Source organism: Bubalus bubalis, chromosome 5 (genome assembly GCF_019923935.1).
Source record: "Bubalus bubalis isolate 160015118507 breed Murrah chromosome 5, NDDB_SH_1, whole genome shotgun sequence".
Classification (NCBI taxonomy): domain Eukaryota; kingdom Metazoa; phylum Chordata; class Mammalia; order Artiodactyla; family Bovidae; genus Bubalus; species Bubalus bubalis.
Window position 1 is genome coordinate 89,012,284 of NC_059161.1, and position 26,656 is coordinate 89,038,939.

Here is a 26,656-nt window from a genome sequence, read left to right on the forward strand (position 1 = left end):
TCTCCAGGCAAGAACACTGGAGTGGGTTGCCATTTCCTTCTCCAATGCATGAAAGTGAAAAGTGAAAGTGAAGTTGCTCAGTCGTGTCCGACTCTAGCGACCCCATGGACAGCAGCCTACCAGGCTCCTCCGTCCATGGGATTTTCCAGGCAAGAGCACTGGAGTGGGGTGCCATCGCCTTCTCCATATGCCAGTTCTATAACTAACTAAGGTAGCATGATGACTCCAGGACTAGAAATTACATTCCCGGTATACAAGAGCTAAAAGTGAAAGATGAAAGAAATGAAAATGCAACACTATGTTCACAAGGCTAAGTCAAGGAAAATGGAACCAACCAGCCATGCGCCTATTTACTTGCTTTCCTTCTTCCAAGATCTCAGTACATTTTAAATAAATAAAATAATAAATATAAGTATTCAGCTGGTGGCTCAGACAGCAAAGCGTCTGTCTACAATTTGGGAGACCTGGGTTCGATCCCTAGGTTGGGAAGATGCCCTGGAGAAGGAAATGGCAATCTACTCCAGTACTATTGCCTGGAAAATCCCATGGACAGAGGAGCCTGGTAGGCTACAGTCCATGGGGTCGCAAAGAGTCGGACACGACTGAGCGACTTCACTTCACTTTCTTTCAGAAGGCACTTTTTAAAGTATCAGTTTCCTTCACTCTACACAATGGCTCCATGCTCTAACCCCAGTTCATTTTTGTGCTGTGCAGGTCTTTTCTGGGCTTCCATGGCGGCTCAAATGGTAAAGAATCTGCCTGCGATGCAGGAGACTCAGGTTCGATCCCTGGGTTGGGAAGATCCCCTGGAGAAGGGAATGGCTACCCACTCCAGTATTCTTTCCTGGAAAATTCCATGGACAGAGGAGCCTGGCGGAGATGATTAGATAGCATCACTGACTCAAAGGACATGAATTTGAGCAAACTCCAGGAGATAGTGAAGGACAGGGAAGCCCGGCGTGCTGCAGCCCATGGGATTGCAAAGAGTCGCACATGACTTAGTGACTGAACAGCAACAACACGGTCTGTTCTATGAAGTGTTCTGAAGACATTTCTCTCTCTAGCAATTCAAGATGTTTGGAGAAAATGAACGGCAATTACAGCAACTATAGAAAAAGCTGAGTGGTCCTCATGAGACTCAAAACTAAACTACATTCTTATAGGAAAATCTGATTCAAAATAAAAACAGAACTTCAATGAACAGAACCGAAGTAGAACATTCATCTCAGATCAGAAGACTTCCCCTATTTTTTCTCCAACAAATTTCAAAACTCTTCTAGAAGAATAAGATCTCATTTATAAAAATACTTAGCATAATAAGGGAGGTTGAATTACTCTGTTGCCACTTAGAACTTTATGCTGCATGTGCTGGTTAAATCTGTGTCAACTTGACTAGGCTGCAGGCTTGCCACACATTCTGGGTGTGACTGCGAAGGTATTTCTAAAAGAACTGAAAGAACTGAACTTTCAGTATACAGAGTAAAGCAGATTACCCTCCCTAATGTGGGTGGGCCTCATCTAATGAACTGAAGATCTGAACAGGACAAAATAGCTGAGTAAGAGGGACGCCTCTTGCCTGTATGCCCTCAGGCTGGGCCATCAATCTTTCCCCAACCTCACACCCAGAGACGGCCTTAAACTGGAGCTGACATTACTGGCTTTCCTGGTTATCAGGCATTAGGCAGAGCAACCAGAGACCAAATTGCCAACATCCACTGGATCATGGAAAAAAGCAAGAGAATTTCAGAAAAACATCTATTTCTGCTTTATTGACTATGACAAAGCCTCTGACTGTGTGGATCACAATAAACAGTGGAAAATTCTGAAACAGATGGGAATACCAGACCACCTGATCTGCCTCTTGAGAAATCTGTATGCAGGTCAGGAAGCAACAGTTAGAACTGGACATGGAACAACAGACTGGTTCCAAATAGGAAAAGGAGTTCGTCAAGGCTGTTTATTGTCACCCTGCTTATTTAACTTATATGCAGAGTACATTATGAGAAATGCTGGGCTGGAAGAAGCACAAGCTGGAATCAAGATTGCCGGGAGAAATCTCAATAACCTCAGATATGCAGATGACACCACCCTTATGGCAGAAAGTGAAGAGGAACTAAAAAGCCTCTTGATGAAGGTGAAAGTGGAGAGTGAAAAAGTTGGCTTAAAACTCAACATTCAGAAAACGAAGATAAAGGCATCTGGTCCCATCACTTCATGGGAAATAGATGGGGAAACAGTGGAAACAGTGTCAGACTTTATTTTTGGGGCTCCAAACTCACTGCAGATGGTGACTGCAGCCATGAAATTAAAAGACGCTTGGTCCTTGGAAGAAAAGTTATGACCAACCTAGATAACATATTCAAAAGCAGAGACATTACTTTGCCAACAAAGGTTCATCTAGTCAAGGCTATGGTTTTTCCTGTGGTCATGTATGGATGTGAGAGTTGGACTGTGAAGAAAGCTGAGTGCCGAAGAATTAATGCTTTTGAACTGTGGTGTTGGAGAAGACTCTTGAGAGTCCCTTGGACTGCAAGGAGATCCAACCAGTGCATTCTAAAGGAGATCAGCCCTGGGATTTCTTTGGAAGGAATGATGCTAAAGCTGAAACTCCAGTTCTTTGGCCACCTCATGTGAAGAGCTGACTCACTGGAAAAAACTCTGATGCTGGGAGGGATTGGGGGCAGAAGGAGAAGGGGACGACAGAGGATGAGATGGCTGGATGGCATCACTGACTCAATGGATGTGAGTCTGAGTGAACTCCGGGAGTTGGTGATGGACAGGGAGGCCTGGCGTGCTGCAATTCATGGGGTCGCAAAGAGTCGGACATGACTGAGCGACTGAACTGAACTGCGACTGAACTGAACAGCTTGCCAACTGTGGATCTTGGAATTCCTCAGCCTCCGTAATGGTTGGGCCAATGCCTTATAAGAAGTTACTCAAGTTGTCTGTCTATACATATATATACACTGCGTGTGTGTGCGTGCACACCACACACTCTCTCATACATAACACAAACACTTTCACATACTCAAACACACCTCCCCTTCAGGTTCTGTGTCTCTGGAGAACTCTAACAAATACACTGAACTTATACTGCTTCCAACACTTTTATTTTTAAGGTTAAAACTATTTTGAAGCTACAAAGGCCAAATTTAAATTCTAAAACAAAAAGACAAGGAACCTAGAATCACAGACCAATATTTACATGTCTTCTTGCAGTTTTCAAAGCTTTCACACATATACTATCTCATATGATTACCGAAGCATGTCGTGAGTAGTTAAGACAGAGTTATCACCTACTTATATAAGGAAACTGGGAGTCAAACTATAAGTTGCAGAGCAAAACAAAAACTCAGATCCAGTGCACTGCACCATGCTGCCTTATCACATACAGATAAGCAGCTTACTAAAAACTGGAAGTTTCCGTTAGTCTCTCATGGTCAGCCAATGTGTGATCAGGCCACCCAAGATGGTCGTTCTTTTGCTCTTGGTATATCCCCTGATGGTCTAGTGCCTACTTCACCTACACCCTACTCACATGCCTATACACTTGTACCACTAGTCACACAGCTAGTCTACATATTAGAACTAGAATACCTCCAAAATGATAGCTTATCAAAGGGACAGTGAACGGGATGCCCCCTGCTAACTTCCCTGGTAACCTATGTGCCAATCAGATGCCTCTCCCCTATAACTGGTAATGTCCCCTTCCCCGGGAGTGGTGGCTGCTGGCATGTCCTGCCCACCATCCGTAGCATGTGGTGGGCTGTCGCTCTGGGACCTTGCTTCAGACATATAAGATCCCCCCATCCATAACTCTGGGCTCTCCCCTTGGTCCTGAAGCTGGGCAGCTACAGGGACTGCCTGCCTGCAGGGTGCAGCCCAACAGTGAACAAGGATGCTTATGAAAAACCACAATATCACCAGCACCCAAGCAGCACTGTCTCCTCCAGTGACCATCCCCCACCCCCCAAAAGAGGAAGAGATCAAGATGGCAAAGACAGACACTTGAGCTCACTTTCCACCACGAACACATCAAAAATACAGCAACATGTAGAAGTCTCACTGAAAACAAACAAGACTGGCAGAAAGACTCTCCTACGCAAAGAGTGGAAAAACCCACACAGAGTCAGCAAAGAAGGGAGGAGAAGTGATCAGGTCAGTACCTGTAATCCGAGGATGGGACATAGAAGATGAGAGAGATATCCTGGGCTGGGAGACCCTCCCTGGGGCATGAAGGATTCAAACCACATATTTGATACCCTGGCCCTGGGGTCCAACACCAGGAAGACAAGCCCCCTTACATGGTTTGAAAACCAGTATTATTTACAAGACAGCTCAAAAAAGTTGAGACTCCACTCATGAAGAACACGTGCCTATACGTGCCTACTCCTGGGAACAAGGCAGAGGAAGCAAATGGAGACTTCCCAGGGCTCTGGTCAGTTTCTCAAGGGGCCCCATGTTCTTGGGCCACACCCACAGCCTGCTCCAACATCTCTTGCTCTACTGCTGCTTCCCTTCTGGGTTAAAGCTGCCCCTTCCAGGAGGTGGGAGAATTCACACTGAGAGGGAATGGAAGCAGCTCGGACCCAACCATCAGGGTTTCTGCTCCAGCACCTTAGGACCCAACCACATCCCAAACAGGGCAATAACAACCACTGAGTAGAGGAAAAGGTCTGGCTCACACTTGGCCCTGGACCTGACCCATCAATCTCCAGCCCCACCTCCCACCAAGGCGACAGCTGCCAGCACGCCCAGGGTGAAGACATGACCTGTGCTCACTGCAGACCAAGCTCTCCCACCAAAGCCTGGCACATGCAGACTGCATACGGATGCTCCCACACAAGGACATGCAATAATGCCATTTGCAGCAACACGGATGGACCTAGAGACTATCATATTAAGTGAAGAAAGTCAGGCAGAGAAAGATATATATGATACCATTTCTATGTTGAACCAAAAAAAAAAAAAAAGATGCAAATAAACTTATTTACAAAACAGAATCAGACCCACAGACTTTGAAAAGAAACTAATGGTTACCAAAGGTGAAAAACTGGGGGGAGAGATAAATTAGGAGTTTCGGATTAACATATATACACTACTATATATAACATAGATAATCAACAAAGACATACTGTATAGGACACAGAAGTCAATATTCCATAATAACCTATATAGGAAAAGAATCTGAGAAAAAATAGATACAAGTATATATATAACTGAAGTACTTTACTAAACACCTGAAACTGAAACAGTACTATAAGTCAACTATACTCCAATATAAAATAAAAGTTAAAAATTTTTTAATTTTTTTAAAAAATTACATTGAAAAGAACAAAATATCTAGGAATAAACTTAACCATGAAGGTGAAAGACCTATACTCTGTAAACTATAAAACACTGACAAAGGAATGATACAGAATTGGAAAGCAATCCCATGTTCAAGAATTGGAAGAATTAATATTATTAAAATGACCACACTACTCAAAGCAATCTACAGATTTAATGTAATCCCTATCAAAATATCCATGACATTTTCCACAGAACTAGAACAAATAATCCTAAAATATACAGAACCACAAAGGTCCTGAATAGCCAAAGCAATTCTGAGAAAGAACAAAGCTGGAGGGAATCATCTCCCTAACTTCAAACTGTGCACTGCAAAGCTACCATAATCAAAACAGTATGGTACTGGCACAAAACAGACACACAGCTCAACGGAACACGACAGAGAGCCCAAAAGTAAACCCACACTTCCAAGGACAATTCATCTACGACAAAAGCAGCAAGAATACGCAATGGGGAAAGGACAGTCTCTTCAATAAACAAATGAAATTAGGATCTTTTCTCACATCACACACAAAAGTAAACTCAAAGTGGATTAAAGACCTACATGTGAGACAAGAAACCTTGAAACTCCTAGGAGAAAACATAGGCAGAACATTCTGACATAAACTGTAGCCATTTTTGGGGGGGGGGGGGGTATATGTTTACTAAGGCAAAAGAAACAAAGGCAAATATAAAATAGGACATAATTAAATTTAAAAGCTTTTGCACAGGAAAGGAAACCACTGACAAAACAAAAAGACAATCCACTGTGTGGGAGAAAACAGCTGCAAATAATATGACCAATAAGAGGTTACTATCCAAAAGACATCATCTTTCTCCTGAAAGATGATGCTGTGAAAGTGTTGCACTCAATATGCCAGCAAATTTGGAAAACTCAGCAGTGGCCACAGGACTGGAAAAGGTCAGTTTTCATTCCAATCCCAAAGAAAGGCAATGCCAAAGAATGCTCAAACTACTGCACAATTGCACTCATCTCACACGCTAGGAAAGTAATGCTCAAAATTCTCCAAGCCAGGCTTCAGCAATATGTGAACCATGAACTTCCTGATGTTCAAGCTGGTTTTAGAAAAGGCAGAGGAACCAGAGATCAAATTGCCAGCATCCGCTGGATCATGGAAAAAGCAAGAGAGTTCCAGAAAAACATCTATTTCTGCTTTATTGACTATGCCAAAGCCTTTGACTGTGTGGATCACAATAAACTGTGGAAAATTCTGAAAGAGATGGGAATACCAGACCACCTGACCTGCCTCTTGAGAAATCTGTATGCAGGTCAGGAAGCAACAGTTAGAACTGGACATGGAACAACAGACTGGTTCCAAACAGGAAAAGGAGTACGTCAAGGCTGTATATTGTCACCCTGTTTATTTAACTTATATGCAGAGTACATTATGAGAAACGCTGGACTGGAAGAAACACAAGCTGGAATCAAGATTGCCGGGAGAAATCTCAATAACCTCAGATATGCAGATGACACCACCCTTATGGCAAAAAGTGAAGAGGAACTCAAAAGCCTCTTGATGAAAGTGAAAGTGGAGAGTGAAAAAGTTGGCTTAAAGCTCAACATTCAGAAAACGAAGATCAAGGCATCTGGTCCCATCACTTCATGGGAAACAGATGGGGAAACAGTGGAAACAGTGTCAGACTTTATTCTTCTGGGCTCCAAAATCACTACAGATAGTGACTGCAGCCATGAAATTAAAAGACGCTTACTCCTTGGAAAAAAAGTTATGACCAACCTAGATAGCATATTCAAAAGCAGAGACATTACTTTGCCAACAAAGGTTCATCTAGTCAAGGCTATGGTTTTTCCTGTGGTCATGTATGGATGTGAGAGTTGGACTGTGAAGAAGGCTGAGTGCCGAAGAATTGATGCTTTGAACTGTGGTGTTGGAGAAGATTCTTGAGAGTCCCTTGGACTGCAAGGAGATCCAACCAGTCCATTCTGAAGGAGATCAGCCCTGGGATTTCTTTGGAAGGAATGATGCTAAAACTGAAACTCCAGTACTTTGGACACCTTATGCGAAAAGTTGACTCAATGGAAAAGACTCTGATGCTGGGAGGGATTGGGGGCAGGAGGAGAAGAGGACGACAGAGGATGAGATGGCTGGATGGCATCACTGACTTGATGGACGTGAGTCTGGGTGAACTCTGGGAGTTGGTGATGTACAGGGAGGCCCGGTGTGCTGCGATTCATGGGGTTGCAAAGAGTCGGACACGACTGAGCGACTGATCTGATCTGATCCAAAAGACACAAACAGCTCATACAACTCAATATCAAAAAGACAAAAATTTCAATCAAAAAATGGACAGAAGGGACTTCCCTGCAGTGCAGTGATTAAGACTCTGTGCCTGCACTGCAGGGAGCATGGGTTTGACCCCTGATCAGGGAACTAAGATCCTGCAAGCTGTGCAGCGCAACCAAAAAATAAAAATTATTTTAAATATCAAAAAAAAGTGGGCCGAAGATTTACATAGACATTTTTCTGAAGAAGATATACAGATGGCCAACAGGCACATGAAAACATTCTTAACACTGCTAATCCATCGGAGAAATGCAAATCAAAACCATGAGCATATCAGCTCACACCTGTCAGAGTGGCTTATCATCACAAAGACAAAAACAACAAATGGTGGCGAGGATGTGGAGAAAAGGAAACCCTCACATACTGTTGGTGGGCATGTAAATTGGTACAGCCGCTGTGGAAGACAGTATAAAGGTCCCTCCAAAAACTAAAAATGGAACTACCAAACGACCCAGCAATTTCACTCCTAAGTATACAACCTGAAGAAAACAAAAACACTAATTCAGAAAGAGATAGGCACCACAATGTCCACAGCAACACTATTTACAATAGCCAAGAAATATAAGCCGCCTGAGTGTCCATCAACACATGAACAGATAAAGGAGATGAATGGATAAAGAATATAGTCATTAAAAACAATGAAAATATGCCATTTGCAACAACATGGATGGTCTGGAAGGTATTGAGATATTTGAAATAAGTCACAAAGAGAAAGACAAACCAGTTATGTGGAATCTAGAAAACAAAAGTATAACAGAAACAGACCCACAGATTCAGAGAACCAAATAGTGATTACCGCTGAGATGAAGGAAGCGGGTAGGGGCAAGAAGGAAAGGGGTAGGAGATTACTACATGTAAAATATATTATATAGCACAGGGAATACAACCAATATGTTAGAATAACTTTAAATGGAGTATAATCTATAAAAAGTTTGAATCACTATGTTGTATACCTGAAATAAATATGATATTGTAAACAAACTATACTTTATTAAATATAAAATTTTAAAATAATAATAAAATAAAAACAGAACAAAACAAAACTTTGTTACTAATATATGCCAGAGCATACAAGTAAATGTTCAAAAGTTTCCTTAGCTACTTACTATTAAACCTCCCTGTAATGAAAATCATACTATCAGGCTTCAGTGACGACCATTAAGCTTGTAATCGTCTACTCTCAGTAAAAGGGCCACTTTCACATTTATAAGGAAGTTGACACAGGCTTTAAGGATAAATCTGAAAATATATAACATTGAGACAAAATATGATCAAAAACAAAACTCAGATTGAGCCCTATGTATATTATAGCCATGTTCCAAACTGAGTAAGTAATATTAATATTTTTGGTAATATAGGGATAGTCTTGAAAACACACACCTGTTACTTCAATTTATTGCTATAATTCTCCAAGGAATACTATAGTCTTAAACCAAAACAATTCTTATAACCTACTATCTTCTGCATACTTAAATACAAATATGGGCTCTAATATGAAAATACCTTAATGAAGAAAAATTCAAATAATACACTTCTTATTGAAGAACTAAGTTCAGATGAAAAATAGAAGGTATGTACATACATTCCAGTCTCTCCGATAAGAATACTGGATATACCGAATTGAATCCTTAAAACAGAACCATAGCAAACTAAGAGTTCAAGCCAGAGAAGTAGGGACAATTTGAGCAAGAGAAAAAATCACAGACATCAGAAGCCCATGTGGCTAAAAACTATCAAACTGCCTCATCATTTGTTGTTACATGAATTTCCTTTAACAGAAAATAAAGCTAGTCTCAAAAGGGTTAAACTGTACTTGTAGTCACACATTTGCTAAAACTCACCCACACTGAAGTCTGATAATTAACAAATACAGAATCGCTGACTATTTTTTGATGGGGAGGACCCTGACCATCAATCTAAACCAGAAAAGAAATTTAACCATAAATTTAACCACAGGGGGAAAAAAAGAGAGAGAGAGCACAGAAAAAAGAAAGCTTTAAAAAGACCTTCCCAGATCTTTATAGACAATTTTGTCCAAAACCACCTTGAAAGTGAAAGTGTTAGTCATTCAGTCATGTCCAACTCTTTGTGGCCCCATGGACTGTAGCCCGCCAGGCTCCTCTGTCCATAGGATTTCCCAGCAAGAATCCTGGAGTGGGTAGCCATTCCCTTCTCCAGGGGATCTTCCCGACCCAGGGATCAAACCTGGATCTCCTGCATGGCAGGCAGATTCTTTACCAACTGAGCTACAAGGGAAGCCCAAAACAAACTTTATTTACCTTTAAATCAGTGAAAGAAAATAGAAGTTAAAACAGTTTTTCTAACATTTGTAACTGAAAATTTCTGACTACTTTCATTTAAAATATAAGTTTTATTAGAAGGGGATCCAACCCCAGAGAATCTGTTAATCCAGGTATTTGTATCATCTGAGTTGCTTTATTATTGCCTTTGACCTAAAGTCAAAAAGAAAGAAATCAAATTCTTGCCCAGGATATCGGATTTAAGAAATCATTACATAATCTCTCTTTCCGTAAAGTAACTACTTCTTATTTCTCTGAATTTCCACATGCTAGAATTTGGGTTATGTGCCATAAATGTTAAGCCTGATACATATTCACTTAACAGATATTCATATATTCACTTTGTTACTTCATTGGGAAAGCCTTCCAAAACCCACCACTCCAGGATAGGGTCTCATGTAACACTCTCCAGTAACATCCTGTACTTCTCAATAGCACTTAATACAGTTGAAATCAATTTTTGCATGTTTCTTTCAAGTTTATCTTCTCCCTTAACCTAAATGTCCACACACATCTTGTTACCCCACTCCTGTATTTCTGATACATTGTAGGCAATCTGTAATAGTTGAAGAATAAAATAAGGATAGGAAAGAGAGAGAAAATAGAGAGTCAGGTAAATGCAGTTACACTCCGTGAGCTCCATGTGGAGCTACGAATGCACGCACTCTGAAATTCAATCTGAATTCTGATTAAATCCCTGTCTCCTGGGCTAGAGGGTTTCTGAGATACAGATCTGACAAAGATGGGACCATGTCTACTTTATTCAACATTTAGAAATCAAAAATGATCAGAATAACAAGCTTTCTTCTGTCACTGCCAATAGACACGGAATCCTTCAAGGCAACTCCCAAACTGGACTAACCACAAAGCAAACTCCAAAGATCCAGACGCAAGAAGCCAAAGCAAGTTAGCACATGTAATGAGTCCAAAGACTTGACAAAATACATGGTGATAAGTTAAAAACACTATAAATTCAGCATTCATATAAAAGCAACCTGCTCAAACCTGATGACACTTGATCCAGCATTCTTCCCTCTTTTCACACTTTTTTCCACACATAAATCCATTTCATTATTTTTCAATGCAGCTGAAAGCAAAATTACTTAAAATCCTCATCCATTCACAGAAATTGATTCTCTGCAAGTATAATCATGAGAGAGCTTCATATACAATTTGTAATCTCAATTTACAATACCAATTTGATTCACTAATAAATCAGGCTCATTAACAAATACTTATTAACTACACTCTTATTTTCCCAAGATAAAACAGATTTGTTAGAAGAAACACATCGACGAAACCCAAGTCAGAACCGAGTCAAAATGTTTGGCCAAAGAAATCCCGGAAACGAACCCCATCACCATAAAACCCGAGACTGCGAGCCACATGGCATGGCAGTCCCCCTGGGTTCCCTCACCCTCCTGCTCTCCGTCCAGGCACCCCTTCCCAATAAACTCTCTTGCTTTGTCAGCATGTGTGACTCCTCAGATAATTCATTTCCAAGTGTTAGACAAGAGCCCACTCTCAGGCCCTGGAAGAGGTCCCCCTTCCTATAACAGATGCATGCACCCAAAAAAATCTTAAATCACAACAACATCTTTTTTTTTGCCACACTGTGCAGCTTGTGGGATCTTAGTTCCCAGACCAGGGATTGAACCCAGGCCCCTTGAGGTGGAAGCTCCAACATGTAACCAATGGACTACCAAGGAAATTCCCTCTCCTTCTGATTTGAAGAGAATTCTCTAGTGACAAGGCAAGCGGAAATAATGCCAACACTGAAAAATACTTACTAAGGATTTAAAGGCTTTAAAAAAAAATTTAATGAAATAAATATCCATTTTAATAAGAATCTACTGACTCAGAAACAGGAACAGGAATGGATCATAACTATTTAGATCTATATTCCAATGTTTATACTAATTTAATTTTTATCCCTGATCTATGATAACTAAAGAGACAAGCAACAGTAAAGAACATTTGGCCAACTATATACTCAGATTGCTACAGAAAAGAGTGAGTTACAAGAGTGTTCAGTACAATAGTCTTCAACTTTCAACTAGAAGTAATATGCTGGAAGTGTATTTTGAACTCAACAGAGGTCAGCCAAAGAATAACAAAATGTCACACAGAAAACCAAACTCAACATACTCACAATCTCTTATTAATAAATAGGAAAACTCATCATCTAATTATTCATTTGAAAGACAAAGACCAAATGACTGTTACACCTCAAAAGGGACAATAACAAATCTTGTTAAAAAATCATCATTTACTTATGGACTAGAAGGATACAATGAGCCCTTCACCTTCACCTCTAAAGTAGGCCTCAGGCAGAAAATCAAAGGGGGATTCATCCAACATATTTACAAATTCCATGGTCTCCAAATGTCAAATAATCCAAATATTCCCAGCAGTCTATATTGCTTAATGACTTTAAATTGTCTCCCTTTTTTAAGTAAAAAAAAAAAAAAAAAAAAATCAAAAGCTTCAAAAAGTCTCATTTCTGGTCTCATTTTCTCAAGAAAATCTGCTAAAACAGTACCTTTAAAAACTCAGTGCATACTACATGCCAGAAACACTTAACCTATTATGCCTCATTTAATCTTCACCACGGCCTCCCGAGTTAAAATTTACCATTTCTCCTACAGTACAGACACAAAAACTGAGGCTTAGAGTAGACAGGTCATTTGTCTGAGATTATCCAGCTAGTAAGAAGTGAGCAAGAATTCTAACACAGGCAATTTGATTCCAGAATCCAGAATTCCCCCTCCTAAGCCATACTGAAATATAGAAATCTGAACAGCATCTTGTAAGTGGAGGTAAGCTTGGGAAGTTATATAGAATTACTGGGTTTTTCCCATAAAATAAAACTATATGAGAACATTAAAAAAAAAACCCTCTGGCCATATCACTTAAATTTTACAGTTCAGTTCAGTCACTCAGGAATGTGCAACTCTTTGCAACCCCATGGCCTGCAGCACACCAGGCCTCCCTGTCCATCACCAACTCCCTGGAGTTCACTCAAACTCATGTCCATTGAGTCAGTGATGCCATCCAACTATCTCATCCACTTGTCATCCCCTTCTCCTCCTGCCTTCAATCTTTCCCAGCATTAGGGTCTTTTCAAATGAGTCAGTTCTTCGCATCAGGTGGCCAAAGTAGTGGAGTTTCAGCTTCAACATCAGTCCTTCCAAATGAATATTCAGGACTGATTTCTTTTAGGATGGACTGGTTGGATCTCCTTGCAGTCCAAGGGACTCTCAAGAGTCTTCTCAACACCACAGTTCAAAAGCATCAATTCTTCGGTGCTCAGCTTTCTTTGTAGTCCAACTCTCACATCTATACATGACTGCTGGAAAAACCATACCTTTGACTGATGGACCTTTGTTGACAAAGTAACATCTCTGCTTTTTAACATGCTGTCTAGGTTGGTCCTAACTTTTCTTTCAAGGAGCAAGTGTCTTATAATTTCATGGCTGCAGTCACCACCTGCAGTGATTTTGGAGACCAAAAAAAATAAAGTCAGCCACTGCTTCCACTGTTTCCCCATCTATTTCCCATGAAGTGATGGGACCAATGCCATGATCTTAGTTTTCTGAATGCTGAGCTTTAAGCCAACTTTTTCACTCTCCTTTTTCACTTTCATCAAGAGGTTCTTTAGCTCTTCACTTTCTGCCATAAGGGTGATGTCATCTATATATCTGAGGTTATTGATATTTCTCCCGGCAATCTTGATTCCAGCTTGTGCTACATCCAGTCAAGCATTTCTCACGATGTACTCTACATATAAGTTAAATAAGCAGGGTGACAATATACAGCCTTGACGAACTCCTTTCCCAATTTGGAACCAGTCTGCTGTTCCATATCCAGTTCTAATTGTTGCTTCCTGACCTGCATACAGATTTCTAAAGAGGCAGGTCAGGTGGTCTGGTGTTCCCATATCTTGAAGAATTTTCCCCAGTTTGTTGTGATCCACACAGTCAAAGGTTTTGGCATAGTCAATAAAGCAGAAATAGATGTTTTTCTGGAATTCTCTTCCTTTTTCTATGATCCAACGGATGCTGGCAATTTGATCTCTGGTTCCTCTGCCTCTTCTAAATCCAGCTTGAACATCTGGAAGTTCACGGTTCACAAACTGTTCAAGCCTGGCTTGGAGAATTTTGAGCATTACTTTGCTAGCATATGAGATGAGTGCAATTGTGGGGTAGTTTGAGCATTCTTTGGCATTGCCTTTCAAGTCTTTCACAATTAACTAAAAACTGTCCATAAGTTGTTTTTTTTTTTTTCTTTTTTTATTCCTAGAAGTCCAACTCTTGCTTAAGTATTTATTCAGTCTAAAGGTAATGAACTGACCCTTTATAATCTAACAAGTCTGTTAAGACTCAACAGAAGGAAATATTAAGTAACCATTTTCGTACTCTGAAGAAGGGTATAAACATCTAAAGGTCAATAAAGAAGCACATTTTTAAATCACTCTTTCCCAAAACTGAGAAAGATTCTTCTCTGAAATCAGCTAATGATAAATGCCAGTACCCTAATCTGGAAGTCCTGTGGAAAGACACCAGGAAAAACATAAGAAAGCTCTTAGAATCACCTGGGGTAAGTTAACAAGTTTTCCTTTTAGGAAAGGCACCTAAGAATTGGAACAGCACAGAGTCCATCCTCCTAAATGAGTAACTGTGTATTTTAACTTTGCCACAAAGTACCAAGGACACTATGCTTTCATTAATTTTAGTGGTTTAATAACTGTTTCACATGTGTAGTAATGGGTACCACTTATTGTGAATGTGTGACAATAACTGAGTCAAGAAATAAAGCTTTCTGAAATACATTTTTGGTATATACATAAATTGTTAGCATATATTATAACATTTGTGCTGCTGCTGCTGCTAAGTCGCTTCAGTCGTGTCCGACTCTGTGCGACCCCATAGACGGCAGCCCACCAGGCTCCCCGATCCTGAACCAGTCTGTTGTTCCATGTCCAGTTCTAACTGTTGCTTCCTGACCTGCATACAGATTTCTCAAGAGGCAGGTCAGGTGGTCTGGTATTCCCATCTCTTTCAGAATTTTCCACAGTTTGTTGTGATCCACACAGTCAAAGGCTTTGGCATAGTCAATAAAGCAGAAATAGATGTTTTTCTGGAACTCTCTTGCTTTTTCCATGATCCAGCGGATGCTGGCAATTTGATCTCTGGTTCCTCTGCCTTTTCTAAAACCAGCTTGAACATCAGGAAGTTCATGGTTCACATATTGCTGAAGCCTGGCTTGGAGAATTTTAAGCATTACTTTAAATATAGTGATCTATGCCTTTTCACATTGAATCTTGTGGTTTGCCATTTCCTTCTCCAATGCATGAAAGTGAAAAGCGAAAGGGAAGTCGCTCAGTCGTGTCCAACTCTTAGTGACCCCACGGACTGCAGCCCACCAGGCTCCTCCGTCCATGGAATTGTTCAGGCAAGAACACTGGAGTGGGGTGCCATGCTGTAGGTTCTTAAAGAAAAAATTCTATCAAATGGATTGATGAGGATTGATGCTTTTTACAAATCAAGAAAACACAAAGATTCAATGTGAAAAGGCATAGATCACTATATTTAAAGTAATGCTTAAAATTCTCCAAGCCAGGCTTCAGCAATATGTGAACCATGAACTTCCTGATGTTCAAGCTGGTTTTAGAAAAGGCAGAGGAACCAGAGATCAAATTGCCAGCATCCGCTGGATCATGGAAAAAGCAAGAGAGTTCCAGAAAAACATCTATTTCTGCTTTATTGACTATGCCAAAGCCTTTGACTGTGTGGATCACAACAAACTGTGGAAAATTCTGAAAGAGATGGGAATACCAGACCACCTGATCTGCCTCTTGAGAAATCTGTATGCAGGTCAGGAAGCAACAGTTAGAACCGGACATGGAACAACAGACTGGTTCCAAACAGGAAAAGGAGTACGTCAAGGCTGTATATTGTCACCCTGCTTATTTAACTTATATGCAGAGTACATCATGAGAAACGCTGGACTGGAAGAAACACAAGCTGGAATCAAGATTGCCGGGAGAAATCTTAATAACCTCAGATATGCAGATGACACCACCCTTATGGCAGAAAGTGAAGAGGAACTCAAAAGCCTCTTGATGAAAGTGAAAGTGGAGAGTGAAAAAGTTGGCTTAAAGCTCAACATTCAGAAAACGAAGATCAAGGCATCCGGTCCCATCACTTCATGGGAAATAGATGGGGAAACAGTGGAAACAGTGTCAGACTTGATTTTTCTGGGCTCCAAAGTCACTGCAGATGGTGACTGCAACCATGAAATTAAAAGACGCTTACTCCTTGGAAGGAAAGTTATGACCAACCTAGATAGCATATTCAAAAGCAGAGACATTACTTTGCCAACAAAGGTTCGTGTAGTCAAGGCTATGGTTTTTCCTGTGGTCATGTATGGATGTGAGAGTTGGACTGTGAAGAAGGCTGAGCGCCAAAGAATTGATGTTTTTGAACTGTGGTGTTGGAGAAGACTCTTGAGAATCCCTTGGACTGCAAGGAGATCCAACTAGTCCATTCTGAAGGAGATCAGCCCTGGGATTTCTTTGGAAGGAATGATGCTAAAGCTGAAACTCCAGTACTTTGGACACCTCATGTGAAGAGTTGACTCATTGGAAAAGACTCTGATGCTGGGAGGGATTGGGGGCAGGAGGAGAAGGGGACGACAGAGGATGAGATGGCTACATGGCATCACTGACTCGATGGACGTAAGTCTGAGTGAACTCCAGGAGTTGGTGATGGACAGGGAGGCCTGGCGTGCTGCGATTCATGGGGTCGCAAAGAGTTGGACACCACTGAACAACTGATCTGATCTGAAGCATTAGAAAGTGAAGATGATACTAAGACATGATGCTAGATGCCACGATGAGAAAGAAACATGAGAGCAGATGTACAGACCACGAGGAAACCTGAAAGGGACAAAAGGAATCGGTTTAGCACAACACACGTGGTAATATCTCAAATGAAAAGCAGATTTCTATAAGCTCTAAAAGACACTTCTGATGAAAATTTTCCCCCAACCCGGCTTCCCTTAAACTTCTCTTCTATCAGTGATGATGGCGACAGCATCAGTCAGACTTGAAATCCTGGAAGCATAAACAAGCCTTCACACTGCCCCAACCTTCTCAATCTCTAAGTCCTGTTCATTCTTCCTATGAAATGCCTCTCCTGTGAAATGCCTCTAAACCTGCCCTTCCATTCTCTCTGCCACTACCTTAAGCCTGCCAAATACTATTTCTTCACTCCTGAATTATTCATGAGTTCATCCATTCATACTTGCACTCATTCAGGCACTTACCGAAGCACCTACTGAAGTACCATGCTAGTTCTGAATACAAACCACCATTCTAATCAGAGGTGGGGACAAAGATCATAACAAATGCACTATTTTAATAACACCAACCCTTGATTAGGGCCCTCCTATGTGATGGCTGCTATTCCTACATACTATTATCCCATTTAAATCTTCACAACAGCCCAAAAAAGATGGGTATAATTATACCCAAAGAGACTAAGGCTCAAAGAGGTGAGATAATTTTCCTGAGGTCACACTGCTAACAAGTTACAAAGTGGGATTCCCTGAGAACGGATTTTCTATCACTTAAATGAATCCACTGCATCAACTCCTAAACAGCCTTTCCAATCCAGTCTACCCATTTCAACCAGATTCATCCTCTGAAGACACCATTCTGTACTTGTAACCCCTTTTTATTCAAAAAAAAAAAAAAAACCTCATGACATCCTCAGCCTGACCATCAGTCTTTGAGTCAAAGAAAAGAAACAAAAGCCTGTCTCTTCCCCCTACTAACTCTTCATCTTGGAAACTGCTTAAAGTCTCTAACTTTCAGTTTTCCTACCTACGAAATGGGCATAAGAGAGAGTTGTGTAAGCACTAAATAAGATATGTAAAGGTCTAAGCACATGAAAGTGAAAGTGAAAGTTGCTTAGTTGTATCCAACTCTTTGCGACCCCAAGGACTGTACAGTCCATGGAATTTTCCAGGCCAGAATACTGGAGTGGGTAGTCTTTCCCTTCTCCAGGGGATCTTCCCAACCCAGGGATGGAACCCAGGTCTCCCACATTGCAGGCGGATTCTTTACCAACTGAGCCACCAGGGAAGCCCAAGAATACTGGAGTGGGTAGCTGATTCCTTCTCCTGCGGATCTTCCTGACCTAGCAATTGAACCGGAGTCTCGTACATTGTAGGCAGATTCTTTACCAAATGAGATATCAGGGAAGCTAGCTACATGAGTGTTCAGTAAATAAGATTTGTCATTACTCATCCTATATGCAAAACTTCTGCTTCAGTCAATCAATACACCTACTACTTCTTTTACAAAACCATTTGGATTTCTGCCTCAATTCACACTTTTCTCCCTCAGCTCCATTAAGTATTCTGTAAATATCTACTACATGAATCAATGTCTGTGATCCTTCTCTTCAAGGCCCAAGTCAAATGTTACTTCTTCCAAGGAGCCCTCGCTACCTGCATCTAACTTAAGTGTCACCGAGGGCATGGGGAACAAAAAAAATGCCTAATTATTCAAGACCTATTATGAACTAGAAAATGTGATAGTCTTCAGTGTATTACTTCACTTAATTCTCACAGGAGTCAAAATAACTTGCACAAAGTCAAACAGTGAGTGAGTTGAGATTCAAAATCAGAAGTGGCTGATAGCCTTTAAAAGCCCATTGCTTCCCCCGCACCGCCTTGTGGCACCTGGATTACACATTTAAACAACTGCCCAACATGGACAAAGAACAAAATGCTGCAATATGGTCTAAGAGCCCCAGCCACCTATATAAATACAACAAACAAAATTGTAATGAAATAACACTTATCCATACCACCTGTGGTGCCCTCTCTTTTTTTTTTTTTTTTTTTTCCCTATTCTTTTCTATTTCACTTAAAATACTGGTCAGTTCCCACTAATTTTGCTTCACAACCACTTATGAATAGCAACCCAAACTTTGAGTTACCCAGCTATATTCCAAACACAGATACAAGATCAAATAAGATCAAGAATTTGTTTTCAAGAAGTATTTAACCTAGCTGGAGAGAGAATAATAAAACACAAACTTCTCTTGACACTTTTGCCCCTACCCCACCTGCTGGCATAGAAGAACCTATGTTTCTGTTGCTCCCTTGAACTAGTCATCATGGAACATAACCAATAAATTATCTAGGCTGTAAATATGAAAAATATCAGGCATTCAACAAATCATTGTTGAATGAATGAGACACAATAAAAATGCTATGGATTTTCAGAGAGAGAAAGTACATACCATAGACTCTCTCCCCATATAACTTCATAATCCTATAAGGGAATGAAAATTCTCTGAATATACCAAAAGCTCAATCATGTTTGTAGATATCCTTTTTTTTTTTTAAATAAATGAGCTATAGACTAGCGACTATTCAAGTAGAAAAGCAGAAAAACATGTATCTTTGCCAAAGAAAATCAAGGAAGACATTAATCGCTCTAATGATAAGTTTATTATCAGCCTCTGCTCCAGATCCTTACTATTCAAAGTGTGACTCTTGGTCCAGAAGCATTAATATCATCTGGGAGTTTGTCAGAAATGTAGAATTTCAGGCCCCACCAAGATCTACTGAATCAGAACCCCCATTTTAACATACTCCCCCAGCAGACTCCTAACACACGTTAAAGTTTTAAAAGCACCAGTGAATATGATACAAATGAAACTGGCTTCTGCAAGCTCAGAGAAAGTTACCATCTTCTCCTCGGTTATCTCTGTAATAAATAATCAGACTTCTGAAGAAGTTCTACAGCTATGGCCATGACACACCTTCAGGAATATGAGGGTATAAATCTAAATTATTACTCAATGAGAAGAACTGACCATCCACTGAATACTGACTAGAACTTTTAGGAAACGTACAAAAAATATACCTCTGCCTTCTTAGGACATAGACTGTATTCAGTAAGAAAGTAAGACAATAAACTTAAATAACCAAAGTGATCTTGGTTAATTAAAGATTAAAGAAATCTTTAATACAAAGGATGAGATTACTGGGGGGGGTGGGGCGGGGAGAGAGAGATGCTGGTTAGAACATTCAAGAACAAACTAACAACTCTCAGTGATACATACACATATTTTCAAATAGTCTCTATTTAAAGCTCCAAATTTAGATTGCCCTACCTGTAAAGCTGTGGAATAAAGGACCTACAAGTGACATACAGTCAGATCTCCTAGACACTTTCTCTGACTCATAGACTGGAACCACCTTACAACACCAAGCAAAATCTCAACCTGGAGACCACTTTGTGAACTTGCAAAAACACTTTGCAAAAACCTTCAAGCCACAATCCTGTCATTCCCAAATTGACACAAGATCTAAGGTCATGGGGACCTGATGTCAAATAAGCCCTAAAAAAAAAAAAACAAACAAACAACTGGGGGGGGGGGGGTGGGGGGAGGGGAACGCCAAAACAGAGGGAATTAGGTGAGGAATGATTGCAGGCCATTTCCCATCCCTTAGCTGACCTACGAAGACCTCTCCATCACAAGGCAGGAGAGAGGAAAAGCAACGCAAGTGTGTGCATTCACAGTTTGAAGTGGCCCCCAAACTTCATCCTGAAGTTGAGAAGACATCCTCTCCTCCAACAGCAGACGTTCAGATGACAGCTCAACCTCTAACTCCCTTCCCCCTTCTTCCGTCCCAGCTGGATTTAGGGTATCAGCCCCTCGCGATCTCCCCCCTCCCCAAGCCCACCCACTCCTGCCCCCCCCCCAAAAAAAACACCCCTGATCGCTCCCAAGGAGAGGCTGACAAGACAGCGAGTGCCCCGAGCCCGCCTCCCAGGAGCCCACCGCGCACACCGCCCTCGGCCTGGGGGAGGGCTGACGGCGCTCACCAAGTACAGGGGTGCATAGATCTTCAGGGACTCCTCCAGGGCGCCCCTGGTGATGTGCAGGAAGGAGAGCCAGCAGGACGGCTGCCAAGTGTGGCCGATCTCGTAGCAGTTGTGAGGGATGGACTTGCTGAGCGCCGCCATGACGAGGAGCCGCGCGCGTGGGCCGGGAGGGGCTGAGCCGGTGCTCGCAAGGGAGGAAGCGGGGAGGGCAGCCCGCGCCCAGCCGCGGCGGACCAGCCAGGGCCGGCCCCGGGGGAGGCGCGGAAAAGAGGGAAAAGGTAACGCGAGCGGGGTTACTCTGGGCCAAAGTCCTCGGATGTTGGGCGCTCGGCGTATGGCAGCTCGAGGGGGCGGGGCGCGCACCCGGGGAGGCGGGGAGAGGCGGAGCGTGCGCGCCCCCGCCGGCGCCCCCCGGCCAAGCGCGTCCCAGAGTGGCGCGCGCCGCCGACGGGGGAAGAGAGAGCGCCGCTCGGCGACGCGCCGGCCGCCCGCCTCCTCACGGCCCGCGCCGCGCGCGCCCTGACAGATGCGCCCCAGTGGGCGCGTTGGGTCACTGTGTACTCCAGCCTCGGTTCTCTCAAAGCTCAGCCAAGTAGAATTGAGAGCAGTGGAAGAAAGGGATGAAATGTCTTTGTTGGGAGCTGGTGGAGGAAGACGGTTGTCAGAGGCGAGCCCAGACAACCATCCTCCTCAGAACGGCCAGCTCCCCTTCCCTGGAGCGCCAGGTAGTAAATAGCTGAGGCTGTCTGCTGGTTGGGACCCAGCAGCGCCCTCGATGACTCGGCTTTCTAAGCTCTGCGGTGCCTGAGAAGGCTCAACAAATTTGCTAGTTGTGCACTTTCCCTTCTTGTAAGGGAAAGGACGCTAGTAGGTCTTTGTCTCCAAACCCTGTGCCACTGAGCCAGCCAGCCTATCCTACAGCACCGTCACAGGTACGCATCCGCCAAGTATGTAACCCAGCAAGGACTCACTTGCCCCAGGCGCAGAAAGCCAGGCCATAGCAAACACAGCAGGTGTTTGCAGCAAAGGAAGGGTTTATTGCAGGGTACAGGGAGATTGTGAAGGACAGGGAAGCCTAGCGTGCTGTAGCCTTTGGGGTCACAAAGAGTCAGACACGACTGAACAACCACCACCACTAAGCAAGGGCGTGAGAGAGACTGACTTCTTGACAAGCCTCAGATCCGCTCCCACTTTGTCTATGAGTTAGGGGTTTCTTAAAAGGGGAAAACAGAGACTAGGATGAATCATCTTGTGACTTTTTTTTATCGTAGTTTTGGAAATCAGGATGTCTTGGATTCTCAGGTCAGGTGGCCCATGGCTTGGGGGTCTGTGAGCTCATCTTGTTGTAGAGAAACAGGCTGAGTTTGTACATTAATGATGTTATCTATAATAGCTGTTTTAGTATATTAGCAATGGCATCAGCAACAGCAGTTTTAGTCATCTGACTAGTTGATTACTGTTCACTTAGCACAGGATTGAGGTCATAGGAGGGTGAGAAAGGAAATTAGGTTTTAGATAGTGAGATTAATCATAAACTGGGGAAGGGAACTCGATTTTAGGGGGACTCGGCTTCAAATCGTACACCTAGTAGAGGCAGCCATGGTCTTAGAACTGATGCCTGGCTAGAGGGCTGCCAACAGTTGGCATGACAAGGAACCTGTGTGGCCCATGAGACTTATAAACTCGGTAAGAGTCAGTTTCCTCACACATAACTTTCCATGTTCCCTGAAATTTCAAATTCTAAAGTGTCTTAAAGCAGGAGCTTGTCATTAGACTGTTAAATACTATTACTTTTATATACAGCCCTTTAGACAAATCCCATTCTAATCTAGTCTTCATTTATTCATTCTGTAATATTTACTGAGCACATACTATTTTCAGGCAGGCTTCCCAGGTGGCTCCGTGGCAGAGAATCTGCCAGCAGGAAACGCGGATTTAATCCCTGGGTCAAGAAGATCCCCTGGAGTGGGAAATGGTAACCTGATCCAGTATACTTGTCTAGAAAATTCCATAGACAAAGGAGCTAGCAAGCTGCACTCCATGGGGTCACAAAGAGTGAGACATGGCTGAGCACACACACACATTATTTTCAGACACTATTCTAAGCTCGGTAGATTCGGCTGTGAACAAGAAAGATTTCCACCTACTTCTCCATCTCCTCCCAGTGCCATAGAGCTGGGGCCAGAGCTGGCATTGCAGCCCCAGGCACTATGACTTCTGGAGTTACAGTGAATGATGAAGTCACCAAAGGTTTTAATGATAAGAAAATAAAGAAATATTCTACACAAAAGAAGATGAAAGAAAGTTCTGTTTAAATGATGAGGAAAGACAAATAATTATAATAGAGGAAGCGAAACTGATCTTGACAAATGACACTAGTGATTCCACGGAGGACCCCTACACATTTTGTTGTGAAGTTGCTACCTCTGAAGGATTACCAGTTTGCTATGTATGATGCCATATAAACAACAAAAAAGTCTAAGAATACCTAGTATTGATCTATTGATGCCATATACACAACAAAAAAGACTGGGCTTCTAAGAGTGCACCTTTTAAAAACAAGATGATTTATGCTAGCTCTAAAGAGGCCATTAAAAAGAAATCTACATATATTAAATGTGAAGTGAAGTGAAGTCGCTCAGTCATGTCCAGCTCTTTGCGACCCCATGGACTGTAACACACCAGGCTCCTCCATCCTTGGGATTCTCCAGACAAGAACACTGGAGTGGGTTGCCATTTCCTTCTCCAGGGGATCTTCCTGACCCAGGGATCGAACCCAGGTCTCCTGCATTGTAAGCAGAGGCTTTAACCTCTGAGCCACCAGGGAAGCCCATATTAAATATGAGTGACATGTAAATGGAAGGGATGAAATTAAGGAGCATTTGTCACTTGGAGAGAAATTGGGAAACATTATAGTTGTCTCACTTGAAGGAAAACTCATGAAATGACAGTCGAATACCATCTTGAGTGTTAAGCAGCTTCCATTTCTACAGCTCAGTCAGTTGGAATAGTGTTAGATTTTGTTTTTCTTTTTCCTCTTCCCCAATGGAGAAATTGGAGTTGGTGATGGACAGGGAAGCCTGGCGTGCTGCAGTCCATGGGGTTGCAAAAAGTCGGACATGACTGAACAACTAAACTGAACTGAACTTCCCCAGTGGGCCCTTTCAAAACAATAAATGAAGGAAATATCATTCATTTAAGCGACATATCAAAGATTGCCATTAGACTGTTTAATACCATTACTTTTATGCACAACTCAAGAAATGCCTTCCCATATATTTTAAACAAAACAACTAGTTACCTGAAAACTAAGTTATAAGAAAGCCAAACAAGATAAGATAGCTATGCTAATAATATATTGATAGTATAAACTGAGATAATAAAAGTACTCAGATTGAAAGTCCAGAGTTACAGTGGTAGAAAAGATAAACGTTGGTCTCTCTCTCAGACCAGCATGGACAGTCTTAGTCTAAGATGGTGGCTCTATATCCATCAGGGATCCCAAACTCCTCCTGACAGTTTGTTCTGCAAACTGTTACCTGTGATTTCCATCCTAACTTGTAAGTTGGCCACTTCACCTTGAGCCAAGACATCCACAAGCTAGAGAGGAAGACCAGCCAAAGAGGAACAGAGGACATAACTTCCTCTTAAGTAAGCTTCACAGTAGATCTATGCAAACCACTTCTCCTTACAAACATTGCGCAAAGTTTGTCTCATGGCCACACTTAGCTTCAAGAGAGACTGGGAAATATAACCTTTTTTATTGGTTGGACAAATGCCCAGCTAACATTTGGGGTTTCATTACTGAGCAAAATGAAAAGCACAGATACTGGGGGCAACCAGAAGTGTCGGCTGTAGTTCTACGCCTCTGGCCACCCAAATATCTGGGCACATCCTTTTCCTCAGATAACAATAACCTCTCCTTCTCAAGGGGTACAACCTAAATTCCTATGCATTTACCCCATCTTATTCAACATCCGGGATCTTCTGTAGGAACAAATACACTCTCACATTCAAGTTATCTCCCTCTTTAACATAGCCAGTACACAATGATAGGATAGGAACAGGATAATCACAGTTTTGTTTAGTTTTGTTTTGTTTAAATCTCTAGTTCAAAATATGAGAGGCTTATGGATTACCTTGGTGGTGCAGTGCATAAGAATGCACGTGCCAATGCAAGGGGCCCTGGGTTTGATCCCTGGTTCAGGAAGATTCCACATACTGTAGAACAGTTAAGCCTGTGCACCATGACTACTGAGCCTGTGTGCCGCCATTGCTGAAGCCCACGCACCTAAAGCCCGTGCTCCACAGCAAGAGAAGCCACTGCAATGAGAAGCCCATTCTCGGCAACCAAGAGTAGCCTCCGCACACCGCAACCAGAGAAAGGCTGCACAAAACAATGAAGACACAGTGCAACCGAAAAGAAACAAACAAATTAATTTAAAAAAAATGTAAGAGTATAAGAAAGACAGCATAAACTTGTCCGTGGAAATTAAAGGACTGATCACACAGACTTATCCTACTTAATTTCAATAATCCATCCCTGAAAATCTGATGGTCCTCAAGCAAAGGCTGAATGGGAAACCTATTATCAAATGGGCAAAAATAAAATATGTTATGTGTCAACCCTGAAATTCCTAACACATATTTAAAATAAAGTGACATGCCAATTATGAGCAACAAAGTGTTGAGTTAGGATGTACAATACTTAAAGCATAGCATTTTCATCACCAAACAAGAAATACAGTCACTAATTATCAGTTGCTTCTGAATGTAATAGAACCTGTAGTTTGCATGCATAATGATAAGCATTATGTTTACAATGTGGCACAGCAAATACCGACCAAGAAATAAGGACATTTTAAAAATTACAATTAAAAGCTTGCAATTTATCTTAATGAACTGTTAAATGGAGACTTGAAGCTTAAAAGTTTTTTGAAAAGAGAAGAACACAGTTATTGTTGTCACAGATGCCAAGAATGACAGTGCTAACGAGGGCTTCCCTGGTGGCTCAGATGGTAAAGAATCTGCCTGCAGTGCAGGAGACCCAGGTTCAGTCCCTGGTCGGGAAGATCCCCTGGAGGAGGGAATGGCCATCCACTCCAGTATTCTTGCCTGGAGAACCCCATGAACAGAGGAGCCTGGCGGGCCACAGTTCATGGGTCACAGAGAGTCGGACACAACTGAGCGGCTAACACTTTCATACTTTCACAGGGAGTTGGATGGTGAATGGGAAATTTCAGTCAAACTCTCAGATCAAAGGAATGCAAAGGGTATTCTAATAAATCTAAGGGAGAATGATCTCGGCTTTAGGATTAGACAAAATACAAAAAGGAGTAGTTTACATTTGTAATCTTTTGTATGGATTACAGTACATGACTACTGGAAAAACCATAGCTTTGACTATACCGACCTTTGTAAGCAAAATAATGTCTTTGCTTTTTCATATGCTATCTAGGTTTGTCATAGCTTTTCTTCCAAGGAGCAAGCATTTTTTAATTTCTTGACTGCAGTCACCATCTGCAGTTATTTGGAGCCCAAAAAAAGAAAGTCTGTCACTGTTGCCATTGTTTCCCCATCTATTTGCCATGAACTGATAGGACCGGATCTTAGTTTTTTGAATGTTGAGTTTTAAACCAGCTTTTTCACTCTCCTCTTTCACTTTGATCAAGAGGCTCTTTAGTACCTCTTTGGTTTCTGCCGTAAGGGTGGTGTCACCTGCATATCTGAGGTTATTGATATTTCTCCTAGCAATCTTGATTCCAGCTTGTGCTTCATTCTGCCCAGCATTT

General features: G+C 41.9%; 1 protein-coding gene and 1 pseudogene across 1 annotated transcript in view; one reads left to right on the forward strand and one right to left on the reverse strand.

The window, feature by feature from the left end:
• Positions 1 to 21,228, reverse strand: part of TMEM135 (transmembrane protein 135) — a 264,007-nt gene extending 242,779 nt beyond the window's left edge. The window contains exon 1 of the mRNA XM_006069758.4: positions 20,865 to 21,228. Within this exon, the coding sequence (XP_006069820.1) occupies positions 20,865 to 21,005 (141 nt within the window). The 5' untranslated portion in view covers positions 21,006 to 21,228. The remainder of the gene's footprint in view (positions 1 to 20,864) is intronic.
• Positions 21,229 to 23,074: 1,846 nt separating this feature from the next.
• Positions 23,075 to 23,536, forward strand: LOC102403826 (annotated as a pseudogene).
• Positions 23,537 to 26,656: the final 3,120 nt, after the last annotated feature.